Source organism: Cataglyphis hispanica, chromosome 1, assembly GCF_021464435.1.
Source record: "Cataglyphis hispanica isolate Lineage 1 chromosome 1, ULB_Chis1_1.0, whole genome shotgun sequence".
Classification (NCBI taxonomy): Eukaryota; Metazoa; Arthropoda; class Insecta; order Hymenoptera; family Formicidae; genus Cataglyphis; species Cataglyphis hispanica.
Genome location: NC_065954.1, coordinates 17,051,436 through 17,076,429, shown reverse-complemented (window position 1 = coordinate 17,076,429; position 24,994 = coordinate 17,051,436). Strand labels below are relative to the sequence as shown.

General features: G+C 33.3%; 4 protein-coding genes across 13 annotated transcripts in view; 2 read left to right on the top strand and 2 right to left on the bottom strand.

The window, feature by feature from the left end:
* The window catches only part of LOC126857003 (protein bicaudal C homolog 1-B), a 34,085-nt gene extending 22,019 nt beyond the window's left edge, over positions 1–12,066 (top strand). For 2 of the 4 annotated variants that reach the window (XM_050606101.1, XM_050606310.1), the window contains 10 exons: positions 1,122–1,337; positions 2,153–2,392; positions 2,687–2,905; positions 3,245–3,548; positions 3,901–4,278; positions 4,571–4,672; positions 4,799–5,046; positions 5,297–5,528; positions 5,663–5,782; positions 6,003–12,066. In XM_050606101.1, coding sequence (XP_050462058.1) covers positions 1,122–1,337; positions 2,153–2,392; positions 2,687–2,905; positions 3,245–3,548; positions 3,901–4,278; positions 4,571–4,672; positions 4,799–5,046; positions 5,297–5,528; positions 5,663–5,782; positions 6,003–6,115 — 2,172 coding nt within the window. In that variant the 3' untranslated portion in view covers positions 6,116–12,066. Of the gene's footprint in view, positions 1–1,121; positions 1,338–2,152; positions 2,393–2,686; positions 2,906–3,244; positions 3,549–3,900; positions 4,279–4,570; positions 4,673–4,798; positions 5,047–5,296; positions 5,529–5,642; positions 5,783–6,002 lie in introns of all 4 variants that reach the window. The other 2 variants (XR_007688443.1, XM_050606183.1) reach the window with 2 other exon arrangements.
* The window catches only part of LOC126858925 (N6-adenosine-methyltransferase non-catalytic subunit), a 39,589-nt gene extending 27,293 nt beyond the window's left edge, over positions 1–12,296 (bottom strand). Inside the window, exon 1 of the mRNA XM_050609672.1 lies at positions 12,178–12,296. Coding sequence (XP_050465629.1) covers positions 12,178–12,183 — 6 coding nt within the window. The 5' untranslated portion in view covers positions 12,184–12,296. The remainder of the gene's footprint in view (positions 1–12,177) is intronic.
* LOC126859098 (peroxisome biogenesis factor 2) lies at positions 9,051–13,917 on the bottom strand. Of its 2 annotated transcripts, none has more exons than XM_050610060.1 (2): positions 13,858–13,917; positions 9,051–13,113 (listed from the first exon to the last, which is right to left on the bottom strand). In XM_050610060.1, the coding sequence occupies exon 2, from the start codon at positions 13,090–13,092 to the stop codon at positions 12,187–12,189; it is 906 nt and encodes a 301-aa protein (XP_050466017.1). In that variant the 5' UTR covers positions 13,093–13,113; positions 13,858–13,917; the 3' UTR covers positions 9,051–12,186. The 2 variants fall into 2 exon arrangements, with proteins under 2 accessions (XP_050466017.1, XP_050466026.1); XM_050610069.1 differs by having other exon boundaries at positions 13,718–13,888.
* A 178-nt stretch (positions 13,918–14,095) lies between these two features.
* LOC126858941 (stress-activated protein kinase JNK) overlaps positions 14,096–24,994 on the top strand; it is a 141,532-nt gene continuing 130,633 nt past the window's right edge. For all 6 annotated transcript variants that reach the window (XM_050609759.1, XM_050609732.1, XM_050609741.1 and 3 more), the window contains exon 1: positions 14,096–14,734. The gene's annotated coding sequence lies outside the window, so the exon portion shown is untranslated. The remainder of the gene's footprint in view (positions 14,735–24,994) is intronic.

Genomic DNA, 24,994 nt, shown 5'->3' with positions numbered 1-24,994 from the left:
GTACAAATTTTTTTTAGAACAATCACAACTTATCTTTGAATTCAGGAGACTTGTGTAAATTATATTTGAATTTTGATCAGCAAAATTTTGTCAAATGTATTGAACTGTACATTTTCATCGGATTTATTAACATCAACTTATTATCTTTTCGCAAAGAGAGAATTAATTGGTTGTTGATATCCAATTGTAAAAAAAAAAAAAAATATTTTCTTATGTACAGAACTATTACAATTTTATCGTTGCAAATACCGGGTGTTTTAAATCATTCTGGATATCTTTCGCGGGAGAAGCATTATAGAGTCAGGAAGGAGTTTCTGAAATTGCACGACAGTGGATCGCGCGATGTAATCGCGTGACTTTATGTAATGCTCGGCCACGTGATATTTAAAATCACACGCGAGTCTTTTCGCGGCAAATCTCCGGCGCATGATACGCTTGGAGAGGCTCACGCATGCAGAGTCAACGATCTCAAAATTGGTGAAGATACGAAACATAATGCGCATATAAATGACCGGATAAATAAGTACAACGTAGAAGGACGCTACTGGAGATTACACGTACTTTCTATATAATAATAATAATTTACTTTGCGGAAAAATAGTAACGTTTTCTTTTCTACGAGAAGATTTCATCGCCCATTATTAATAATAGAATTCATTTCACTTCAACTTTTTATCACACACAAAAACATATTAATCATCAATATAAATTTGGCATCGAAAATTTTATCTATATCGCTTTCATTGGCAGTTTTATCGAAAATCATCATCATTTAGATGAGATTTAGACGAGCTTTTAATTTTCGATATTTATTAATAATAATAAATTCTAAATCACGTTTCTTGCGCCGCCGGTAATTTTTATTTTTTGTCAATTTTTTGATTATTAAATTAAGGACATGCGATACATAGGAATGTTACTTTCTCAAATTAATAATTTTAATTTATTAAAGCAATATAGTTTTTATAATGGTGGGACCCTAAGAATATTTAATGATCAGTCAAATTAGCGATCTAGAATCAAACAAGCTAGTCGATGATGGAGATATAGAATTAATAATATAAAAATATGTTGCATGTCAATTTGAAAACAGATGATTAATTTTACAATTTTGCTTTCAGCAAAGTAACAGAGTGACCATGAAACTGGACGTTAGTTACACCGACCATTCGCACATCATTGGCAAGGGTGGTCTGACGATTAAACGAGTGATGGAGGAAACTGGCTGTCACATCCATTTCCCAGACAGTAACCGCAGCAATCACCAAGACAAGAGCAATCAAGTCTCTATCGCTGGTGAGATGGAGAGCGTCGAACGCGCCCGCGCACGTGTTAGGGTGAGTTTTCTTGCTTACGACGTATATATATATATATGTGTCTAGGATGTTGCAGAAGATGTATACTTTGTACGAATACCGATTGCTATTCTGATGAATATAGAAGGGATATTTTTTTGAAAATCCACAAAATTTATATTTATTTATATGCAATTGAATATTAAATGTTTTGAGGTATATAAAAATCAAAGAAATCTTGTTTCTCAGTTAATTGCACGTTACCTTAATTAAGAACTTTTATTTCAGGCGTATGTTTGTGTGTGTATATACCAAGACATTTAATGTTACATTGAGTATTATGTGTGTGTTATGTAATAAAAAATAAATCTCGAGGATAAAAAATAGACGATTTTTGGAAAAAAATCTTATATAAAGGTGGGTTAGGACTAACGAACTAAACGAATAGCGTTAACGAAAGAACGAGTCGATATTCTGTAAAATCCACTTTAAATTATCTACAATCGCGACAAAATTCAAAATAGAATTTTATTTATAATTTTATGTGCCGTATATATAATATATGTGTGTATTCCGATACATTGCGTTGTATGTATGTACTTCGTTTCACATGTTTTTTGTATTACAGGATATCTAAATTTATAAGCAGAATTCTATCTCGGATTTTGCAGCAAATTATAAATTGTTTATAGCTGGCTTAATGAAAAACACACTGTTGTTTGCCAGAACATCTTCCGAATTTTAACAACAAAAATTTACATTTGCTGCTCGTTCGTTCTTTTAATATACACCCACCTTAAGAAAGATCGTTTATGACATTGTAAACTTTGATTCATATTCCCAATTTCGTATTTTAGAATCTGACACCTCTGATCTTTTCATTCGAATTGCCTATAATGGGCTCATCGCAAAGTATGCCAGACTGCACTTCACCCTACGTCGTAAAGATACAGGAAAAGTACAATGTACAAGTGATGTTTCGTACGAGACCGAAGCTACATGCCACCCTAGTGGTCGTCAAGGGATGCGAATGGGAGGTTTCTCAAGTCAAGGAGGCAACGAATCTGCTAATCCGTTATATGTGCAAAAATTTGGCTGTAAGTAACAAAAATAATCGAAAGAGTCCTATTCGTTCTCTCTTAAGAATTTGAGAAAATCAATCTTAACATTAAGAATTAAATTCTTGGGATTTCTTTTTCAATTTTCTAGAAAAGCATGGAAGCGCCTTGTATAATTATTGTTTTATATTTAGCTCTCTGTTCTAATTTATTTACGTCGATTTGTCATTTTCTTTAATTTTTCTCTTTTTTTTCTTTTTCGATAAATCGATGTAAAAAAAAATTGTAAATATTTTCTCTTGTTACATTTTCAAAAAGCCTCATTTTTTACAGAGTCAAATTCAAGTACAAATGTCGATGGAGATCTCACCCCAACATCATAGCATCGTGCTAGGGAAACAGAGCAGCAATCTGAAAATAATAATGCAGCGTACCGCCACACAAATTATGTTTCCCGATGCCGGCGATCCGAATATACCCAGTCTTAAGAAAAGCAATGTCACGATCACTGGCGCTATACATAATGTTTATTCCGCTCGACAACAGTTAGTGGTAAGCAAATAAATTTACATCCGAGATTCTATAATTAATTCTAACTTTTACATTTTCTTTTTTTCTCAATATTAAAATTTTATATAAGCGAGCTTATTTTTTTCATAATAAAGAATTTTATTAAGCGCCATTTTCCCTATTTGTAATTTTCATAATTTTAAATTATTTCGTCTTAGATTTCATAATAATTACTGATTCTTAAAACTTCCAAATAAGTAAATATACAATACTTGATACGCTTAATTGCGAAATAATTGTTTATATGTTACGTAATTATATCTCTACGATTCGGTTTCTCTCTACGAATAATTTAAAAAAAAATATAACGTATTCTTATAGGGATCGTTACCGTTAGTTCTCATGTTCGATCTGCCGGAGGATTCTATATCCGCTACCGTGGACACTGAAAAGATCTCCCAACTCATGCAATCCTTGGATGTGTTTATTAACGTTCGGCATAAACCGAAACAAAGCACACTTTCCGTGATTATCAAGGGAATCGAGAGAAACGCCGGTAATATTTATGAAGCGCGAAGGCAATTGTTAGGATTGGACGAGCCCAAAGTTCTTGCCGAGATACCAGCTACGTATCACGTTCCGAATACTGGCAATATTTTCCAAAACAATAATAATAACGACATTGGTAAGTGTTCTCTGTAAAAATCATTCAAAATCAGAATCGTGGCAACAGGTAATAAAAATGTTCTATTGAAAAATGCTCTCTTGAGTGACACAGATTATTTTTAGATATACTCTGAAGTATACAGTTCAATCCAATAAAAATTTCAACAAATTTTTCAACAAATTTTTCAAATTTTTTAAATTCATTTCAGAACAAAATTGTTTTATATCTATAATTGTATATGTTCGGTATAATTATCATAGTTTGACGAAAATGAATTGTGCTCGTATCTCAAATGAATTATCAATTAACAAAGAATTTAAAAAGAGAGAATTATCAATGCCATTATCTTAATTCTTTTTTTTCTAATTAGGTGTCAACAACCTGATGAGTGGTGCAACAGATAGCTTTTCCAGTATGTTGAATATAAACACGCAGAATCCATCGTATTGTATGTCGCCAATGTCGCACTCGCCGAATTCCATAGGACTCTCGTCGCACTGGAATCTTACACATCCTACACATTATATTCCACCCATATGTGCGTATTCCTATCCTCATTTAAACCTTCTGTCGACGCAACACATGTTGCATAACAACATAATGGGAACTTCCCATACCCACCATGGATTATCGAATCATATGATATCTTCTGGTATCGGAACTTATCACTCTAACGGTATATCGAATAACTTTCCTAATATTCATGGTTTCAACGCTAATTTAATGGATAGCAAGGAAGGTAGCAGTGGTAAGTAATTCTCCGATAAGCAGTCCCCGATTTATTCTACATTCTACGAATTTCAATTTTTTTCATCAATATTCATTATTCAATAAATTCTTCACTTTTTGATTGTTACATCAAACAAACGCATATTTACCTGGAAAATATTTTTATGACAATTCCTTAATAACACTGTTATGTAATTTAATACTAAAAAAGAAATTTATAATTCTGATATTATTTCTGTCATAAAAGTCTATATTACGACACACGTCGTAACTGAAGTTGATTTTTACCCGATATGTGAACTCGTTTTTAGCTTACTCTTCGCTAAGCAGCGTCTCTAGCTCTCTATCTAGTCCTGCTATCAGTCCTCGTAACGTTTCACCAGTCAATCCTACGGACACTAGTCCTAACTTATGTAAGTCAAATATTTTGAGAAAACTTAATCTCTAGTGCTTAGCAACAATCTCTCTCTCTTTCTTTCTCTCTCTCTCTCTCTCTCTCTCTCTATGGAAGTAATAATAAGCTTTCATTGTTTCTCTAGCGGATTTATCCAGCATGTTATCAGAATTACCGGTTACTGATCGACGTGCACCTGGTTGCGAGAAAAAATCACTCGAGATAGTGCAGCAACATCTCACGCCTTTCGATTATGAACAGAAGAAACTATTAGCTACGAAGGCAGTGCAAAACAAGTCAGGTAACAACGATTTCCGCGTGCCGACGTCCGCGTGGTCTGGTTATGGCCTCAGCCAGAGTATTCCGCCCTTAACTACGAGTGACTTAAGCAAGGTAATTACAAGATTCCTTAATGTTCTAAATTTAATCATCAATAAAGATTTATTGTTTATTATTTATAAAAGTCTAAATCTATTGGGATTTATGTCGATTTTAAAAAACTTTCAATATTAAAAACAATCACTTAAAAAGGGCTTTTCTTAAAATAGAGCTTTTAATAATTTATTAGCCAGGCGAATCAAATATTTAAATATTTATTAGCCAATAATCGTATTGAGATTGGTGATGTCAGAATTTTTTTCAGGAGCTGACGTCACATCCTTCAGATTTGTGGAAAGAACCGACCACACCGGTGTTCAATACCGAAATGGATTTCGGTAATATTATCTCGAGCAAAGATCGCGTTGGACAGATAGGAATGGCATCAAATTATATAGATCACACACCGACCTCCCATTTGAACAAAATTACGTCGTCGCATCGTTTTAGTGATTTGGCTAGTATGCTAACCAGCATCGGCTTAGAGAAGTATATACGTAAGTATTGGCAAGTCACAATCATTGTAAAATAGTCATACATCGCTTATCCTTGAATACTGCTATTGCTTTGCTTGCCCTGCTTCTTGCTTTTGTATGAAAAAATCGAAACAGTGGTTTTTTTCGTACGTCAGGCCTATTCACATCTCACGAAGTGGACATGTCTACTTTTCATTCTTTGACAGAGAAGGATCTTTGCGAAATCGGGATTACTGCTTGGGGTGCGAGGCGTAAAATATTGCTATTAATATCTGGTATGTTGCATGTGTAGACAGTTCACTCTCTTTTTTTCTTTCTTTCTTTATTTTATTTTATTCTACTGCGGGACAGAAAGTCAAATAATTTGCATGCAATGACTTAAGAGTTATTTATAAAAAAAAATTAACAAATAGAAAGCTATTTTCATAGCCAAAAAAAAGAAATTGGAATTATAATTTTTCTTTTGTTTTTAATAATTTCGTTCTCGTTTCTCAGATATGAACAAACGAACGAGTCCGTTCTCTGGAAGCGCCGCGCCCGGCGCAGAACGGAAAGCGTCCACGTTGTCGGCACCGACAGACAAATGCAATCTGGACACTAAATGGTAAAAGAATACTGATCGCTATTCGTTCCAAACGTGACGGCGTATCAACCGTTCCCGAAGCCGCGCAAAATTATGCAAAATAATAAGTACTTAATTATTCTAATCGTACGCGTAATTGCGAGTACCATTACGCCGTTATATCGAGTGTTCGGGCGGAACGAATACGAATTCAAGAGATTCACCAAGAGAAACCAAAAGGACTATTCGGTTATCTGTACCGCAGGAATAGACAGACGCGAAATGGATAGCCGAACGGTTTGCATGTTGATTAATTTGAAATTACTTAAGTATCGGTAAAAAAATTAAAAAGAAGAAAGTTATTTTTGTGGCCGGGAACTGGCTGTAGTCTTTTTTTTCTTCATTTTTTTTTCGCTGTTCTCGGCGCGCACTCAAAAGGTGCCTTAGGATCTAGAATAGTCGTTAATATTTTCACTGTCTCCGTTTATTACACATCTGTCCAGCCACGATGGACGCGTCGTTATTGTTTCATGTTGCTTGTAATGTTCATGTAAATCAAAATATTTCAAATATTTCTTGAATCTTATCGATTCCCCAATTCAATTAACGTTTTCAGATGAGCATGCCAATTGCTGGCGAAAAGGCATTAAATAAATTACGCTTATATTATAACATTCATGAAACGAAGCGCGCGCCCTACTCGTTATATCGTGTGATGGTTTACATGATGAACGGATGATCGGTAAATATGAATGAATGCATGTATACGAGTATGTGAAATGTGAAATGGGTATAAATGTTTCTATAATGAAATTTAAAAAAATTAGAAAAGATTATCAGAGTTATCAGGAATGAAACGCGATGGGCGAGGGATGTCCCGCGTGTGTTCAGCGAATTTTCGTCCTAGAAAAAATTCACATTATCTTTAATTCAGACTAAGCTCGAATGTGCGACCGTAAGTTGGCCAAAATGTTTAATCTACATGTCAAAATTAGTTAAATAACCGATAAATATTAATCAACGATTCGATTATTGCAGTAATTAATTGCGATTTATAATACACATTCCGCACGCGGTTGCGCGATTTCGAGTTTTATACAAAGCAAGTATATATATATAAGTTACAAAATATTTATTAATTATTTCGCGAAAGACGCTGGACGCATGTTAAACAATAGACCGCAAGAACTTTTCGTGTAACGCGTGTATTCAAAATAGAATAGTATAAAATAAATTCTATATAGCGAAAAATATTCCGTGAGTTATTCTCCGCGTATTACAAACGATACTTTTCGAGGAACTAATTGAAAAAAAATGTCGATAGCTCAATATTCAATTCGCGACGATAATCGTTGTGTTCATTAAAAAAACTTGTGTTGTTAAACTAGCTCTAAACTTGGCAGAATCAAGAGAACGATACCGAAATTATAGTGAAAAATAGAAAAATTATACATATATAATAAAAACTATATATAATATATAAAAATATATATAAAATATATAAAATTTACAAATTTATATAATAATTTAATTGTATTAAGAATTGCAAAACACTCTAGTAATTTTTCTATAATATCTGTGACATAAAATGTAGTAACAATAATAATTTAGACAAGTATATGTGCGTATTACGGTTTATATAAAATTTATTAAAATTTATTAAAAAACGAATAGAAGTTAAAAACGATTGCCAAGTTTAGATTCTTTTCCGATTATCCTCGCACGCAGAAAGCTCTGTCAATTGCAGTCGATTTCGCAAAATGATCGTTTTATAGACATAAGATATATCTTGTTTTCGGTATAATTTATTCAAATTTTTAAGCGTCATTTTTGTTAATTTTTTTTTTTTTTGAACAAAGGAATGAAAGCGTTAGGTAAATAAGTTCTTAAATGTCATGCGCATTTTTTAACATAACGCGCATTATCCGAGCTGATACTCTAAATCGGACAAAAAAAGTATGATTTTTATTACTTGTTTTGCAGAGGAGGAGAAAGTCCGGTTATCTCATGAAATCTTTGAGCCGAAAAGTCGGAATAGAGAAGGCAGAATCGCACGATCGATCTAATTGAACATGCCTAACGAACGATTTTACTGCGAAGAGTTCTTGACTAAGTCTTTTGCGAAATCTTTTTAAGCGTAAATTATTTATGCGCTTGCGAGTTAGATCGGAATATTAAAAAGTATAAGTTAATAGGAATTATTCGCGCAATTCGTGTGATATAATATTAGACTGTCCGATTCTATGTCTTTTTCACGTTTACTTTTTTTTGTTTAATGGCAACGATGATAACAATGATGATATAAGATAGAAAGTTTTTCCTCCGGTACGATCGTACAATCCGATCGTTACGAGGACCGTACAATAACAATTGCAAGATGATGAAGGTGATATATTACATTTCAATATAAACAGCGCACAAATATAATAATAATGATACATAGATAAAATAATATATAAAATAATAGGGATGATTTTGACAAGTATACTGTGCCTAAGAAAATAACTTACAAATTTTATCTTTAAAGCCTCGTATTAATAGGAAAAGATTGTTTCTTTACAAATTAAATTCTGTTTTGCTACAAATTTAAAATCTTTATTTTAAATTCTTCTGATATGCAAAATTATTTTGATTATTGATATATCTTCAGGATACTACAGTTATTATATTAGTGACAGTGCAATTTTTAATGGATTTATAATTTGTGTTAGATATTTCATCACTAACGACCATTAATTCAATCTTAATTAAAAATATAAAATATGTTTAATAGACCTCTAAAGAGCATTCGAAAAATTTGGAATGTTTTTGAATTATCTCTTTGAGAGATGATTCATTGAATTTTTATTATTAGTTGTTTAAGTGTTACATATATATATATATCACCTTCATCCAATTGCATTTGTAATTATGCTGCTCCATGTTCCAATGTATAGTTTTCGTCTTTGCAGAAGACAAGACATAATATTTTTGCGGCAGCAACAAGTTGCGATACTAATCGTTGTTCTGTGTCGGTAAAGGGTATCTCGACAAAATGATAACATGAGAAAGTTACTGACATCTTGTAAGCATAAAGTGCACAATCAAACGAGAATCATGTGATATATTTACTGTCGTTGCGGATAAAATGTACGCGTATGCATCAATAATGAATCAACGAAGCAGCGCAAGCGCGAGCTTAAAAAGTTCTCGTTCAAAAATCGCCTGCATACCGCCAGTTACGCAGATGTTTCGAGTTCCAAAAATTTGAAAGAAAAACAATCTACCCCAGGTTGTGATAAGACGTAATTAAAATTAAATCAGTTTATTTTTTTGAATATATCGCAGAGACAGAAATTTCAGAGCAAAAGAAGAATATCGTGAAAATCATATTTTTCTAAATTCTAGACTCTTTTCCCAACACTTGTAAGAAAGTACATGTTACTGTCCTCGCGAAAATATAAAACTCGTGATAAATCTGTATATAACATATAACGTATCTGTATATAACGAGATAGTCCCTTTGCCGGCCAGCAATCGGTTTCTTTCCTTAGTCCTGAAAAGAAAGCCGTCAATGTTCCTATGTAAATGTATACTGATCATGTTCTAGATCTAGCGTATACGGGTAATATATATAGATATATAATCGCGGAAAGTAGCATTAAAAGAAAAGAAGGGAACGCGCGTGCGAGGAGAAACAAGAAGAGAAAAACGATTATAAACAAGCGCTCAAACATTTCGATTAATGAGAATTAATTATGCCGGAAAGAGAGAAGACACACCCGTCTAAACACTTTCAAAGACTGTATAACCGCAATTTCTCCACTATTCCTTATTCGTCTCTATTCACCTGACACATTTTGCATCCTCAGCAAATAACATGACAGACTTTCTCTTTCTCTCTCGAAAACGAGCAAGATCAATGCAGAATATTAACGCGTATAATTAATTGCGATCGACCTCGCTCGCGAAATTATGTGACTTCAAGTCCGTTGCGTTTATGAGAAATGCGCTGTAAATTTTTCTCAAATTGTTTATCTCTCTCTAGTGTGTAGCGTATATCGTGAGTATATATATTTTTTCATGTTTTTGCGTCGAGAACGGGGTAGAGAAAATATTACAAATTATTAATACTGTTTCATTATAGCAAATTGTGGACTCATTCTTTCCTACCTAACTTATCGAGAACTTTATATACACACAATTTAATTGGTTTATAGAAATCGTTCAAAGCTAGAAATGAATTAAGCTCATAATTTGCAAGATTCATCTTTTAAATATAACTTGGTCATTGAAGAGAAGCTTATGAATTATAAACGTAGGCAATTCTAGTTTTCAATGTCTCCAATGACTTCCATTTTCTTGGTTTCTACTTTCATGAAAAATGATATAATATATATGGATAATATATGAATAATATGTATACGGATTAAAAAAAAAAATTATAGACTTTTTCTGAGAATTTCGGAAGGATTTCAAGTCCACAGTCATATTATTGAGCAACAATTTCTCGGCGATTGCTCATATAATTCGAAGGCATTCTTCGATCAGAATTTAATGATTTGATCTAAAAATTCTTTTTAAAAATTTGTGAAAATTGATGTCTCTCAAAATTGTGAAAATAAAATTAAAATAAAATCTAATTGATTGATATTTATATTCTAAATATCATGCTGGAATTAAATCAATTAAATCGATTTATTGGAATTGTATATCTAGTTTTGTTCCAATCAATTGTATAATTTTGATTGAATTTTTACAATTTTAAAATAAATTTTTCCAAGTCTTTAAAAAGATGATTGATTGCATATATCTTTATTTTCACTCATAATGTATCATATTATCTTATGAATATATCTCAAGGACAAGTTTGGAAAATTGTGGAACTCACGAGCGCGTTTCGAGATATATAATATCACAAACGCCGATCTCTCTCTTTAGACATAATATTGCCTTAATTCAACAGCTATATGATAGTGCCTTGCATTGATCATTCTCATATATCGATAAAATGAATGCCTCGCACTATTACGTTCCCTCTTTCATACTCCAAACATCGAAAATTTTGTTTTTTTGCCTAGCAAGATCGAAATCGCACTCTTCGATTTGCTTATATAAATAATGCGAAGATTAATTAAGGAGTTCGCCCGAAAAAGAGTATGCAAAAAAATAATGGCAAATCTTTGAAAAAAATTAAATTTCTAGTTTGAAAATTTTTTTAAGGAAAAAGAGAGAGAGAGAGAGAAGGGTAAGGGAAGACATTATTATAAATTAGAATATTAAAAAAAAAGGAATGCAATATAAAAAAATAAATAATGTTATATCTTAATCGTGTCATATTTAAGTGTCTAATTATTTTTCGGGCAAATTCCGTCGCAATGTAAGATTAGTATTAGAATAGACTCGCGCGAATGGAGACGCGGATATTTTCAACAAGCTCAAATAGAAATTAAATATTGCGGAAAGATGCGAGAAGAGATTTCCCGCAAAAGGAAGACATTATATATACAATTGTATTATAAATCACACATTCCAAAAAAAGATGATACGAGTTTAATTCGAGTGAAATATATGTAATGTCGTGTAGGAGAGGCGAATGAAGTGTTAATTTATGTGTATGTATTTCGCGTTTTCCTTTCTCTGTGCTCTAGTGCTTATAATAAATGTCGTTTCTCATGTAATAAATCCGGGGATGTACCCGCCCATCGAGCGCAGGTGCAGTAGCTGAATGTTAAATTAATCGATGAACGTATCATTATCGCATGTGAATGATCGATCCATCGACTTGCGCGGAAGAAGCGTTTTGTAATATACAACGCAGCAAAATTTTTATATAATAATCTAATATAATTTTTGATAAAAATCAAGAATATATATATATATACACTGATTTCTTATTATCATTTGTTTCGGAAAAAAAGGAGAAAAATGTCAGAAAAAATTAGGATTCGTTGTATTAAAATGAAAAATAAAGATTTTGTATATTGCTATTTTTAATAAAAAAATATTAATATCATACATAGCCCTTCGTCATAATAAAAGCACCACAATTTATATCCGTCACCATCACGTTATCCCGCGATCATCGATTCACTTTTTTTTTTTTGATAAAATTAAAAGTATACATACGTTCATACGTTAGCCATTGTCCATTCTCTCAAAACTATCGTCCGAATCTTCGTCGTCACTCGATGGTGCACTCGCGATTGTGTATCTCTTCATATCTTCGGCGTGGAGCTTAGCGTTGCAGCTGGGACAGTGGAACACATTCATCGCGGTAAAGTGCGCTTGCAAACAGTAGTAACAGAAGACGTGTGTGCAGCCGGCGTGCGATGGCAGGATCGGATTCTCCTCGCAGTAAGCGCATTTGGTCGCAGCATCCATCACCGGGAACGATCGTCTCATTACTAGTTCCGGTCGCCGCCAGAGTCGGGTTACCGTGTACTTCAGATAATGAAAGTTGATCATGGGTATGCCGATGGTGAAGAGCTCCATCAGACCGTGCCACAGCAATTCTCTCGTCATGTACGAGTAGCCGATTGTTCTGGGTCGATGCGTTGTTATCGACTGACTTGACAGATTTAACAGACACTCTATCACGCGCGACTGTACGCCTTGATGAAGAAAGTAGAGCAGATTGATAAGCTCTAGGAAACTGACAGCGTTCGACGTCCAATCGATGAACGATTTTAGACTTTGGATGAGCATGCCACGATCCGAAATATTTTCATTACTCAACTTGTCTTTCAGATATTGAGGTAGAACGCTTAGAATTAAATAAAGTATAGCTTTCTTCTGATTGATGTTAGCGTACTGCAAATTAAGGAGTTGCTGGCCGAATGTGGAGGATCCTCGTTGCAGCGAAAATTTCCAGATGAGAAATTTCAAGAGAACGTCTACTTCGGCTTGCCATTTGTCGATCTTGCCAGGCCCGCTGTATCTCGCGATTTCTTTGATTTGATTCTTCAGTATTTTGTAAATCTCTGTGTCCAACTGAGTGGCATCGATCTGATTTATTCGAGAGACGTAAGATGATAGCGTCATCTTGATTTATTTGTTTTAATTCTGAAAATAAATTTTTTTTACTTAATAATATATAATGTGGTGTAAGATGTAAAGAATAGTTTTCATTTAATAGATACGACAGTATTTTTTTTTTTTTCAAAAAATATATAGAAGCTTCATAAATTCTTAACTCATTTAAAAGTTTTTTTTATATAAGATCAAATATATACTCTGAACTGCCGCTTTTTACTTTCCTAATTTTGAGAGAATTTCAATAGAATATTTTTTTACAATACTCATATTCAAAGATATTTATATTCAGGAATTTCTGATTTGATAACTAAACAAAAATTCTCTACAATATTACTATGAATGACTATAAATCATTGAAATATATTATATATATATATATATATATATATATATATATATATATATATATATATATTCTAATCCAAAAGCAAAGTTACTTTGTCACTCGCGGAACGTTACGCCATCTAAATTATCGTTTCCCATTAATTATCATTTTCCATATCTAATTGCATAAGTTGTCTGTAATTTTTCCTCACATCAACGAGAAACGAATTAAGCGATCAAAGATATGATAATCGTCAAAGATTCCAAAAACCGTAGTGATATCAGAAGCTTTCGAAAATTGACTCACGTGAAGTTAGGAGCAATTGAATGACCATGCAAAACTATATACGTTCCAACTTTACGAATGGCTGTTGTTTCGCGCGATTAAATAAAATGAATTGACATATAATTCGCAAGCGAACAACGAGGTTATGATACTACACTTACGACGAGTCAGATCACGCATTTACGTTCGCATCGTTCGTCGGGATATGACTACTACTTTTTTCGCTATAACCTGTGACGAGTGACGAGAGCAGCCGAAGAAACACGAGCCGATAGTGGGGAAGGCGTTCGACCAATGAAAGCGCGCGGCGAACGGCGGCGAGCGGCGACGCGTTCGGGCCGATTCGGCGCTGCTCGGCTGGGCTTTCGTCTCAGTTCGGATTCGTGTCTCGTTGCCGTTGCGCACGGGGCGCGTCCGCTGTTACACATTCTCGATTATACGGACGCTAAACGTTTTGAGGTTACAAACGGTACGACTGCGGCCGAGTAGTGAATGGTCTGAACGCGGCGTGTATATTGTCTGTCGTCGTGGTTACGTCGTGGTGTTTGTTTCGTATCACGTTGTCGCGCGTTCGTCGGCGGCGGGCTCCATGTTGCTGCCGGTGGTATGACGTCATCGAGTGTCGGTGTCGGTGGTGTCGCGCGAGTGTAACCGTGTCGTCGTCGTCGTCGTCGTTCCCGTTGTTATTCCTCTCTCTCCCGTCGTCATACACAGTCCGTCACGCATCATGCTATACTCGTGATAAAGTTTGACATTTTTCTCTTTCTCTCTCTCTTTTCTTCTCTCTTTTTCTCTCTTATTCTCTTATCTCGCGCCGTTCGCGAAACGCGAAGTGTACAACCGTCGCCGAATCGCATCGGTGGTTGCCACAGTGTGTGACCTCGTCGCTTTTCCCGGACACGTCCTCTCTCTCTCTCTCTCTCTTTGTAATCACTGGTCCATCTTCTTCAATATCCTCGCCTGTGCGAACGAACAAGAGAATACCTGCATCGAGACTATCGCACCGAGGGCACGTCATCTGTACGGCTGGTGAACAAAGTGAGTACCAGAAATTACATAATATCGTACTTCCTCGTAATCATGCGACGAACGGCGGTCTGCGACTCTCCCCCCTTCTCACGCGCCGTAAAATCGATCTGCCATCGAGTGACAGGTTAACCTCCAATTCGGTCACCGCGAGGGAGAGTCGTCTCTCGCCGCCGGTTCATCGTCGTCGCATGTTTTTGCCTGTAAGATTTTACACTCGATCTTTCGATTCAAAATGTCAAACCGTGCATTTTTTATCGCACGATTTTTTTTTAACGGGAACAGACTGCTCCGGAACATTCCAAAGGAGTAGAACAAGTTGTAGAGAACAAAGAGCGAAGTAACGGTTCGGAGTAAATTTTGATTCCGTAATTGCTCAGATTAAAGGGAAGCCCGAACAAGTTGAAGTAACGCGTGTCTAAAAATGTGTGTGCGAAATATATACGATCATATCATCTTGAAACATATGCCGCGGTGCACGTTACCCTTCAGGTCGACCACTTGTTTGTCACCGCCGCTTGATTTCTCGAATATCATGTTGTTCATGATCGTGGAAATACGTTTTACTCTCGGCGGGAGAATTTAGATTATGAACCTCGGAATATATATTAACGCCACTATCATTAGTACTATTTGTATTATTATTATTGTAATTATTATTGTAATTATCATTTGTTATTATTATCATCATCGTTATTATCACAAAATGATGTGTCGTAACATCATTATATAATTTCGGAGCATTATTATAATTATTATGATTATATTTGCTGGTATATCGCTGCAAAGAGGAAGGGAGAGAGGAAATTACTACATTTTATCTCTTTTTGTTAAAAAGGAGAATTTTGTGCCCTCATTTTACAATGTATCATTATTGCAACGAGAGAAATATCTGGAGTAATGCCGGAATAAATACTCTTAATCAGAGAATGCAAAACAAAAATCAAAAGTGGATTAACGCTCTGTATATAAAGCATATAGATTTAAAAAGTTAAAGGGAAGCTGCAATATAATCATATTTAACACGCCGTCCATATTACTTCATAATTTACATTATTAAAAAAAAAAAAAAAATATGTAAACTCCCATTTATTGTTTACGTAATTTTGTAACATTTTTTACAGGATGATACTGGAATGCGTTGCATATTATTTTCCTCGTAGAGACATATATCATTGATTTAAAATTAGTAAATAAATTATCTTTCATATTTTATACAAAGAATGTCCCTATTTCTTTTTTGCTTTTACAATTTCATACGTCATTTACAATTTTCGATATCACAATTTAATTTTTTAATTGCGACATTACAGAGTACGAACTCATCTAATCGTGAAATTATCTGCTAATCGATCTATAAATGATTTTTGAAACTGTAGTTTCTGGCTAGCACGCGGCTACTTTAAACGCCATATGTTAAGTCAGATCAATTTATACTAAAGAACGAAAGATGTGAAATGGCTTTCTAGGGGGTCACACGCAGTTAAGAGATTAAAATTCCATTAAACTGTAGTTTGTTCGCACGATAGGTTTGTTTAACATCACTCATGTTACCGAATGGCTACGTTATTTCGTCGGCATGTTGCTTTGACAGCAGATCGACTGACGTAAACAGCATGTACGTGATTTGCATATCTGTCTTTGCGTTTATCTTCCTCTTCCTTCTCCTTCTCTCTCTCTCTCTCTCTCTCTCTCTCTCTCTCTCTCTCTCTCTCTCTCTATTCTTCTCTCGCGGTTTGTCGCTTACATCGCTCTTGGCTCTGACCTTAATTTACGGTCCGTGGCCGCCGACGTGGAAGGCTCGTTCGCGCCAACGAGCGAGCGAGCGAGCGAGCGAGCTTTTCGACGTATTCGCACACCTGTCGGCATTATTTATCGACGCGCCTAAATCCGTCGCGTCGAAACGACGGATGTACGTCGACGTGAATCCCGCGTATATACATCGAAATCATCGTACTCGATATTATCGTTACTGCTACAGCTATGCTATAGCTCGACGGCTCGTCGATACCGCTGATAAATCAGACCGACCGCGATGTTTTATATTCAAAGCTTCTATTTATGTCAAAGTGGTATATTCGAGGAAATATAGGAAATATACGGCTTGACCATAATTATTGATTTCTTTGTTATATGTCAGATATATGTTATATACACTGAGTTTCGTTCACCATTGAAGAGTCGATATTTTCTAAACCTATTTTATATGGAAGATTGTTGTTCGAAACACACTTTTATGAGATTTTAATAATTGGAAAAATATAAAAATAATTTTTTTATGTAATAAATTTTTTGTAAGATATATGCTTAATAAAAAGAAAATACATATTTTATAATTTTTAATTTAATATTTTTTAACTAAAAATGGAAGTATGTTAAACTTTTGGAATATAAATAGATATGATAACGATTTTTGGTCACATATAAATGAAATTAATTATAACATTTGATTTGTAATATATAAATATTTTATTACTGAAGGAAATTTAATTATGTCACAGCTAATTATACATTCTATTGTATATATAATAATAAGACATTAAATATATATTTGTTTTCTGCATATAATTGACATAGTTTACATAAGACAAAGTTCATGAATATTATGTGAGATATTCTGCGCGGAGAAATCGTGGAATAATTTTGTAGATGGCACAGCTTTGCTTTATTTGACGAAAGAATAATTTATTCGGTCGTGTATGTTCGCGAATCGCGATATCGATTTACTACTCACGATTATCATACTCGAGGCAACAGTAATACAAAAAAAATTGATAAAAGACACGAATGTATGCTTTTATTTCAATCATTTCGATTTCAATACGGTTGAAATATGATGCATCATATATATAATTGTACTTGTGAGACAATGAAATTAAAATTAATCATGAAGTGCGAAAACGTCCCAACTCGTCAAACTTTGATATATGCGAACGATCTTGACTGTCAATACAATTGAAACTTTATTTAATAAACGTTCTTAAATTAAAAAATTAAAAATTTCTGTTCCTCAATGAAAAGGGGGATAAATAAAAAACTGGAAAATATGTACGCGATGTTATGTTTAACCGTGAATCAAGCTAACAATAAATATAATAGAATGGAAATTCTTTTAATTATGGATTTCATTTTAATAAATTTTTGAAAAGATAAATTTAAATTTTATTTAAATGAATTAATATATACTCTTCTAAGCTCCTTTGATAAAATTTATTCGTACATAAGGATATCAGTCAATTTATAATTGGCAGTAAAAAAATTCGAATGTATATTAATTATTATCAGATCATAGTTAAGGTCGTGAAGGAGCACGCGGAATTCTCATTATCGTGGTAACAGCACGCTAGGAAATCCGCACACAAAAGATATCGCCATTTTATTAAAATCATGTTTGGCGATAATAATCGCGCCGCGTGTCGTTCATTTCTGCGAAACAAGGGATATTCAGCAACGGTCGAACGACCGTTAGTAGTACTCGTTAGTAGTTTACTCACCGTGTTTACCGCCACGATAACGCGTGTTTTACCTCGCACGTACCGCTCATCGATTATTCGCCACCATTCACTCATGGATCGCGCTGTTTCACGCTTTATTTGCTTCGAGGCTGTTTTTTTTTTTATTTAATTATCTCTCAGTATTGAAATAAGTAGTAAAGCGATCGTTGATATATACGCGAATCTCTTATTCGAATCTGTGCTTATTATTTATTAAGAGAATCGAGTGAAGATTACGAATTGACAGGACACTATTTTATAAAATGACGTTGAAATAAATATAATGATGTAGCCTTGAATTAAATTAAAATTAATAATTTTTAAATATACATATATTTTACATGTGGGAGTTCTTTAATTATTTTGCGATGCACATTGTATTTTTATATTTTATATTTTTGGGGAGATGGGAAATAGGTGCAGATTTAAAGGAGTGTGCCAAAAATTTTGTCCGGTTGCAACGTGCTGTCATCTCGTGTTTTCCGCGTTTCCCTCCCCATATCGTGACCCCATCGAACGGGGCCACGCGTGTTCGGGTGCTCGTTCGTCGAAGAAATGCTTGGCAAATGAGCCGTTCCTTCTTTTGCATTAGACCGAGAGGTCCCTTACGCTGAAAGACTCTTTTATCTTATATACATGTGAATTGTATGTCATGTATATCTTTATTTATCAATTTTATTCATTAATGCGGATTCTATATCCGATACTTTATAAAGAACAATCGTTATTTTTTATTTTTTTGTCTTTAATTCTTTTATATTTAATGCAATGGTTTACTTTTAAATAAATGTGAATTTGAGGAGAGATATGTTGACAAAGTATAAATCGAGATTTATAATTTGTATTAAATTTGTATATTAAATAAATAATATTATGTAAATAATCCATGTAGAAGTGAGAAAAATTAATGCAACTAAATATTTGAGATAGATTATCTTGCTGAATTAATTCATTCTTGCATATCATTCAAACAGATCAGATTTTAATAAAATTATATATTATACACATGGAGAAATTATAACAATTTATATTTTTTGTTGGTACAGAGCAATTTCTGCAGAAATAAACTTTGATTTAAAAACATCGTTTTAATGTAGTTAAGCATATCGAAAAATTAAAAAATTTTTAAAAATTTTGTTTAAATAAAATTTTTCCATATTTGTCTTTTCTCCATCACTCTTCTTTCTCTCTTTCTCTCTCTTTCTAATCACTAGATTATAATTTATTAATTTTTATAACGTAACAAAAGAAAGAGCTAAATGGATAATACATTTTTCACGATCATGTATTTATTCTTCATTGAGGTGGATGATTGTTACAAGGGGAAGGGGTTAAAGCTCGGACTCGTCAAAGTCCAAGGTGATCGGCGTTCTCCGATCTGAGGATTTCACCTTCTGGCTCATGACGTAGGGAGAGAGAGAGAGAGTCAAGTTTTGCTCTCTCGCAACGCAACGCGAGAGATAGGTGATGGCGAAGTCGAGGCGTGGTGGCGAAGTATTGATCGCCACGAGCGTGGCGCGATTTCCCCCTGATCCCTCTTTGCAGCCCCCCGACCGACCGACCGACCGACGTCATCCGCCGTTTAAACCCCTCGCCACCCCCGACTGCCCCACCTGCTCGTCCCTCGACGCCGCCATCCCCTACCAAATCCTTTCTATCTCTGTCTCTTTCCCTTCCTTCTATCTGCGTTTTCTTCATTTTCACCGTTGTCGACGGCATTCGATGTCAGAATGACGAAGCGGACGTTACCACCTGAATGATCACGCATGTCCGTACTTTAACCCTTTCGACAATTTTTATTTATTTAAAGGGCAATCTGGTTTTGCCAACGAGTTATTTGTGCTCGACTGTAAAGATTTCAGGAATTTTTAGGATCTTGTAATGGATGTATAATATTGATCGAAAGCATCTTTGCAGAAGATGATTTATTCAAAACATTTTTCTTTGTAACATTGTTTTCTACATTTATTGATATTTGGATTTTTTTGTGTTTTTGAAGTAAATTGAAAATATTAGGAATCGTTTAAGAATTTTAAGGCAATTTGGGAAGAAAACTTACTTTTTAAATTATTTGATAAATAAAATATTGCTAAAAATATTGCTAAAAATATATGCTAAAAATTATGATTATATGAATATATATAAATTTTAAAATTGAATGCTGCTAAATGGAATTATTAAATTAATTATATATAATAATATTTTAAATCTGCTTGTACTATGTTTTTTAGAATTGTTTGTAACTGATTGTAGTGATTTTTTATTTGTAATTATGCTGTTTAAAAATTATTGTATTTATATTTTTAATTGATGAAAAATAAGGATTACAAAGAAAAAAAAAATATATATGAGTAAAGACAATTCTAAAAAATCAAAGCAATGATAACAGTTATTTTTTTAAATTGCTACATTTTTTATAATTTTAACTACGAACGAATTTTTTGTCGTTTCAAATTACTATGAACGGAATAGTATTATTTCCTATTTATTTAAAAGCAGATGCTAAATTCATGATTGTTGTATTTAAATATAAATCTGTCTAACAAAAACATAATTAATTTCTTAATTATTAACGAGAACGAAATAATTTTTTTTTGTGCTATGAAACTTCTTGCGTAATGTGCAATATAATTATAACATAAACATATGAGTGAGGCATTTAAACATTTGTCAAGAAGCCATCGTTAAATTAGTTACAAAGTGGCTTGTGTGATGACATCATACCGAAATCAGTCAACAATCGAAATCGGTCAATAACCTAAATGTTGTTTCGCAAATGAGAAACCTCGTTTTGAGATTAACCCTTAATTATTCGGCGCTAAAAGCTATCAATCCCAAAAGCGTACATATTTAATTGGAACTCGATCGATTAATAGCCACGCGATATAGTGCTTATTATATAAGGTTCCTTCGTTTTAACTTCTGTATACGTTATATATAAACTTTTGAGTACGCATTACATGCAGATCGTAATTATTATAATTTATGTTGTGCGAACGATTTATTAAGCATACAAACAATTATAATTTTTCAAAATTTATAGAATATAAATTAGATATTAAAGATATTATATATTTTATTCAATCTTTAAATAAAAGAAAAGATTCTGTATGTATATATATTTGATTTAAAAATTTTTTAGATATAAAAGAAAGGATATAATTTGCAATTTATTGATAATACTAAATTGGTTAAAAGTTTTATTTATTTTTATAAATTTTTTACATTGTCGACAAATAAAATTACTCTAATTATTCTCTCTTCTCTTCTCACATATTTTGCAACAAAATTACGCTGAATTGTTACTATTCTTCTCTAAGATTCTTATACGACATGCGATCGTATTAATCCTCGCTTAGCTACCGTGCTTTTAATCACATTTCATGATAGATCACGACAGAAAGATCATGTGACGAAAACATCTGAGGACCTATAGTATACGACACATGATATCTCTGTTTCGCGCAAGAATTTTAATTTTGCAGGAGCATTTAATATCAGAAAAAAATATAAAGATTAAACAAAAGGGTGACAAGTCTGAAATCATTAGTAGTTCTGCCAATTAATTAATGCTCGACTATCTTATTACATACTATTGTTGTCTCGCATTCGTGGCGTGTGATTAATTTATGCTTTTCTCACGCGCAATTTTATTTGCTGAAAGAGACAGAAAGAGAGAGAGAGAGAGAGAGAGAGAGAGAGAGCGCTTTTTGTTTTTACCCATTTCTCTCATTATCTCTATAGATATTGTTATACACGTTTTATATAGAACCATATAAATGATGTGATAACGCCGGTGTCCGGGGACCGCTGGATTGTTTTTTAGACGTTGTATATCCTATGCAATTTCCTAAATCTTCTTTTCAGATTACATTAGCTTATATTCAACATTTTATCAATGATAGATGACACATACTTTTTTATATTATAAATAGAAATTAAAAATATAAAAGTAAAATATTTTAAAATTTATACAAGAAATTAAAATAGACGCATAATTAATCGTTCAACTATGAAAAATTAAAAGCACACAATGAAAGAGGAGAAAAAAATATTAATATTCGGTATTAGCAATTTATTTTTCATGAATGACACTAGTATTCTAAATGAATAATGATTATTCGAAGAATAATTTTGGAAAAGAGAAAGTATAGTAGAGAGTTAGGGAAAAAAAGAAATATAATTAAATAATTACGTATAATAATTTTTATTAAATCTGTGATATAGTGTACATGTATATAAATAAAAATGTGTTTACGAATGAATTTAAGAGAGATTAATTTCTCTCTCTTTTAGCTTAAAAATAATTTATTATATTATATAATATAATACATAACATCATAATATAATACATAACAAATAATGTACATTAAAATTCATTTAATATATATTTTTTTCATGATTTTATATACGTATTAATATCCGATGCAATTACGTTAATTAGTACGTTAATCTGTCAAAACATTTATTGTATGAAATATAAGTAATTTTGAGAGAGAAATTTGAATATTCTTTCGCCATTATCATATTGATAATATTAAATTCACCATGTGTTTACATTGATATTATTACCCGGCGTGCGCGCGCGCGCGCGGAGCTCTTTTATTCCATTCTCCAAACTTTTTGGATACGCATATCGTGTGTCGCGGTAATCCAATGTCGCGGTCGTGACCGCCACCGACAGTGAATCTATTTCTGTAAATTTTGCGACGGATAACGAAGGGCGAAGAAGACGAAAGCTGAGCGAAAGCGGGGACGTGACGCTTCTCCCCGTCTCTCGCTCGGTAGCTTATGCCTCCTTATAAATTTCTCCCGGGGGTACACTCCCTTGTCTTTCTCTATCCCATTCTTCGTTTTCGTCTGGTTTTATCCACGCGGTCCAAGACGTCTTCCGTCAGGTTTCGCCTATTAAATTTGCGCGCTTCGCGGACATCTTCGCGCATTGCTACTTAAAGATTCCTCTCACGAAAGAAGCGCAAGTTCCCATAAAAATTTTACGCTCGCTGCCTCCGAGAGATTTCGCGGCTTTTTTCTTGTCCTCACAGCTTGTACTTTTTTTCTCCTTGTCCTCTTGTTTTTCACTTCTTTCTATTCCTCCGATAAAAATCTTTGTCGTTTGATGAGATGTGTAAAATCTTTCTCGATATACGCCATCTTACTTGGAGAAACACTGATTTCATGTAGCGGATAAATGGCTGATTATCGAGATCGAGTAATTGCCTTTTCTGCGTTTGCATGTATGCTTTTCGTATTTAACGATCGATGTGGTTAATTTTGTTCAAACATTCGGTACATTAAGTAAGCCCGTAAATAAATATTTGTTTTTAGAGCTCTATATTGCGTGGATGAAACTGACGACGATCCTTTCGTGGATGCTCATAAATAATTAAACATTTTGATTTTATTTTTAATAGTTTTATAATTCCGGTTGTTAAAGAAAATGTCTCAGGAGAAACTAAGATGTTAAGTTTGCGTATAACATTCTTAACTCTCATTCGTGAAAATTTTTTATACTAAGCGATTTTCGGAACATCAAACAATAAAATATTTTAGAATATTTAAATAATACCTAAGTAATTGGTAATTTAACCGCATCGGTTAAGTGATTGTTTAACTGCATTCCTCGAGTTTGTCGCTCTACATTGATTTTCAGTTCTACTTTAAATCAAAGCCTTTCTTGGGAGAAGAATTTGCCGGTAGTATTTGAACGATGTCAAGCCGAAACGACATCAGCCTGAAGATCTGTGATTGCATTGTAAGGACGATTAGGAGCCAAGTCCTTTACTGCTTCCTGTCACGACGTCTTGTATGAGCCAGATGTTTACGAAATTTCGAATTGATTTTAATTTCAATTAATTCCATGCAATATTGAGAGATTCAAAAACTGTTATATAAAATAAAAATTTTTGTTTATTAAAGTCAAAATATATATATTCTCGTTTTGCAATTCACACGAAAGAATTTCATAATTCCATTCGAATAGAGGAAGATTTACAATGAGTATGTCGTTGCGGGGGAAAAGAGAAACATAAAACAACGAATAGTCCCGACGTTAGTCCCGGGAGTACGATCTGTCAAAGATTGTATAAACAGCGGTTGGCACGTGGTCGCAGATAAGTCGGGGAGCATAGAAAAAAGTCAGAAGATGGCAGCGATAGGCACGTTGCATTACTGCTGGTTGGCAGTTCAATTTTAGATTGCCATAGACATTGTAGAGAGAGAAAGAGAGAGAAACTTGTCGTGGCGATTGTTGCAGATCTGTCAGCGATAACTTAGACGACTGTCATGGGTTTGGAACAGATTTGGGACAATTTCGATTGTCGGTTTTACCTTGTTAGTAATTGGAAAAATGGAAAATAATTCTTTGATGGTTATATAATATTTGTGCGCGAGATTGTTAATAAATAAAAAAATAATATATTTAGAATTTTATCATTTATTTTCAAAATTTGTGATTTTTTTTAGATTTAGTTGTTTTTGCTTGAGATATTGAAAGCAGTTTTTACTTGTTTTTTCCAATTATTTATTTTTTATTTCAGCAAACAAAATTAGATTTAAAATTTAGATAATATTTATATAAAATGAAATTTAATTATTTTTTTATATCTTTATTACTTTGATAAAAATCTAAAAAATTGACAAAATTAATAAAAGGCTCCGAAATATTAATAATTGAGAACAATTAAAGACATTAGGAACGCAATGTCTAAAGCGCAAACAAATTTATTAAGGATTAATTAATATAATAGACGCGACTATTGTATTATTTATTATATTA

What these genes read in the sequence shown, in the direction of transcription:
- LOC126859098 (XM_050610060.1), bottom strand. Translation starts at nt 13,092, where the DNA reads ATGACGCTATCATCTTACGTCTCTCGAATAAATCAGATCGATGCCACT.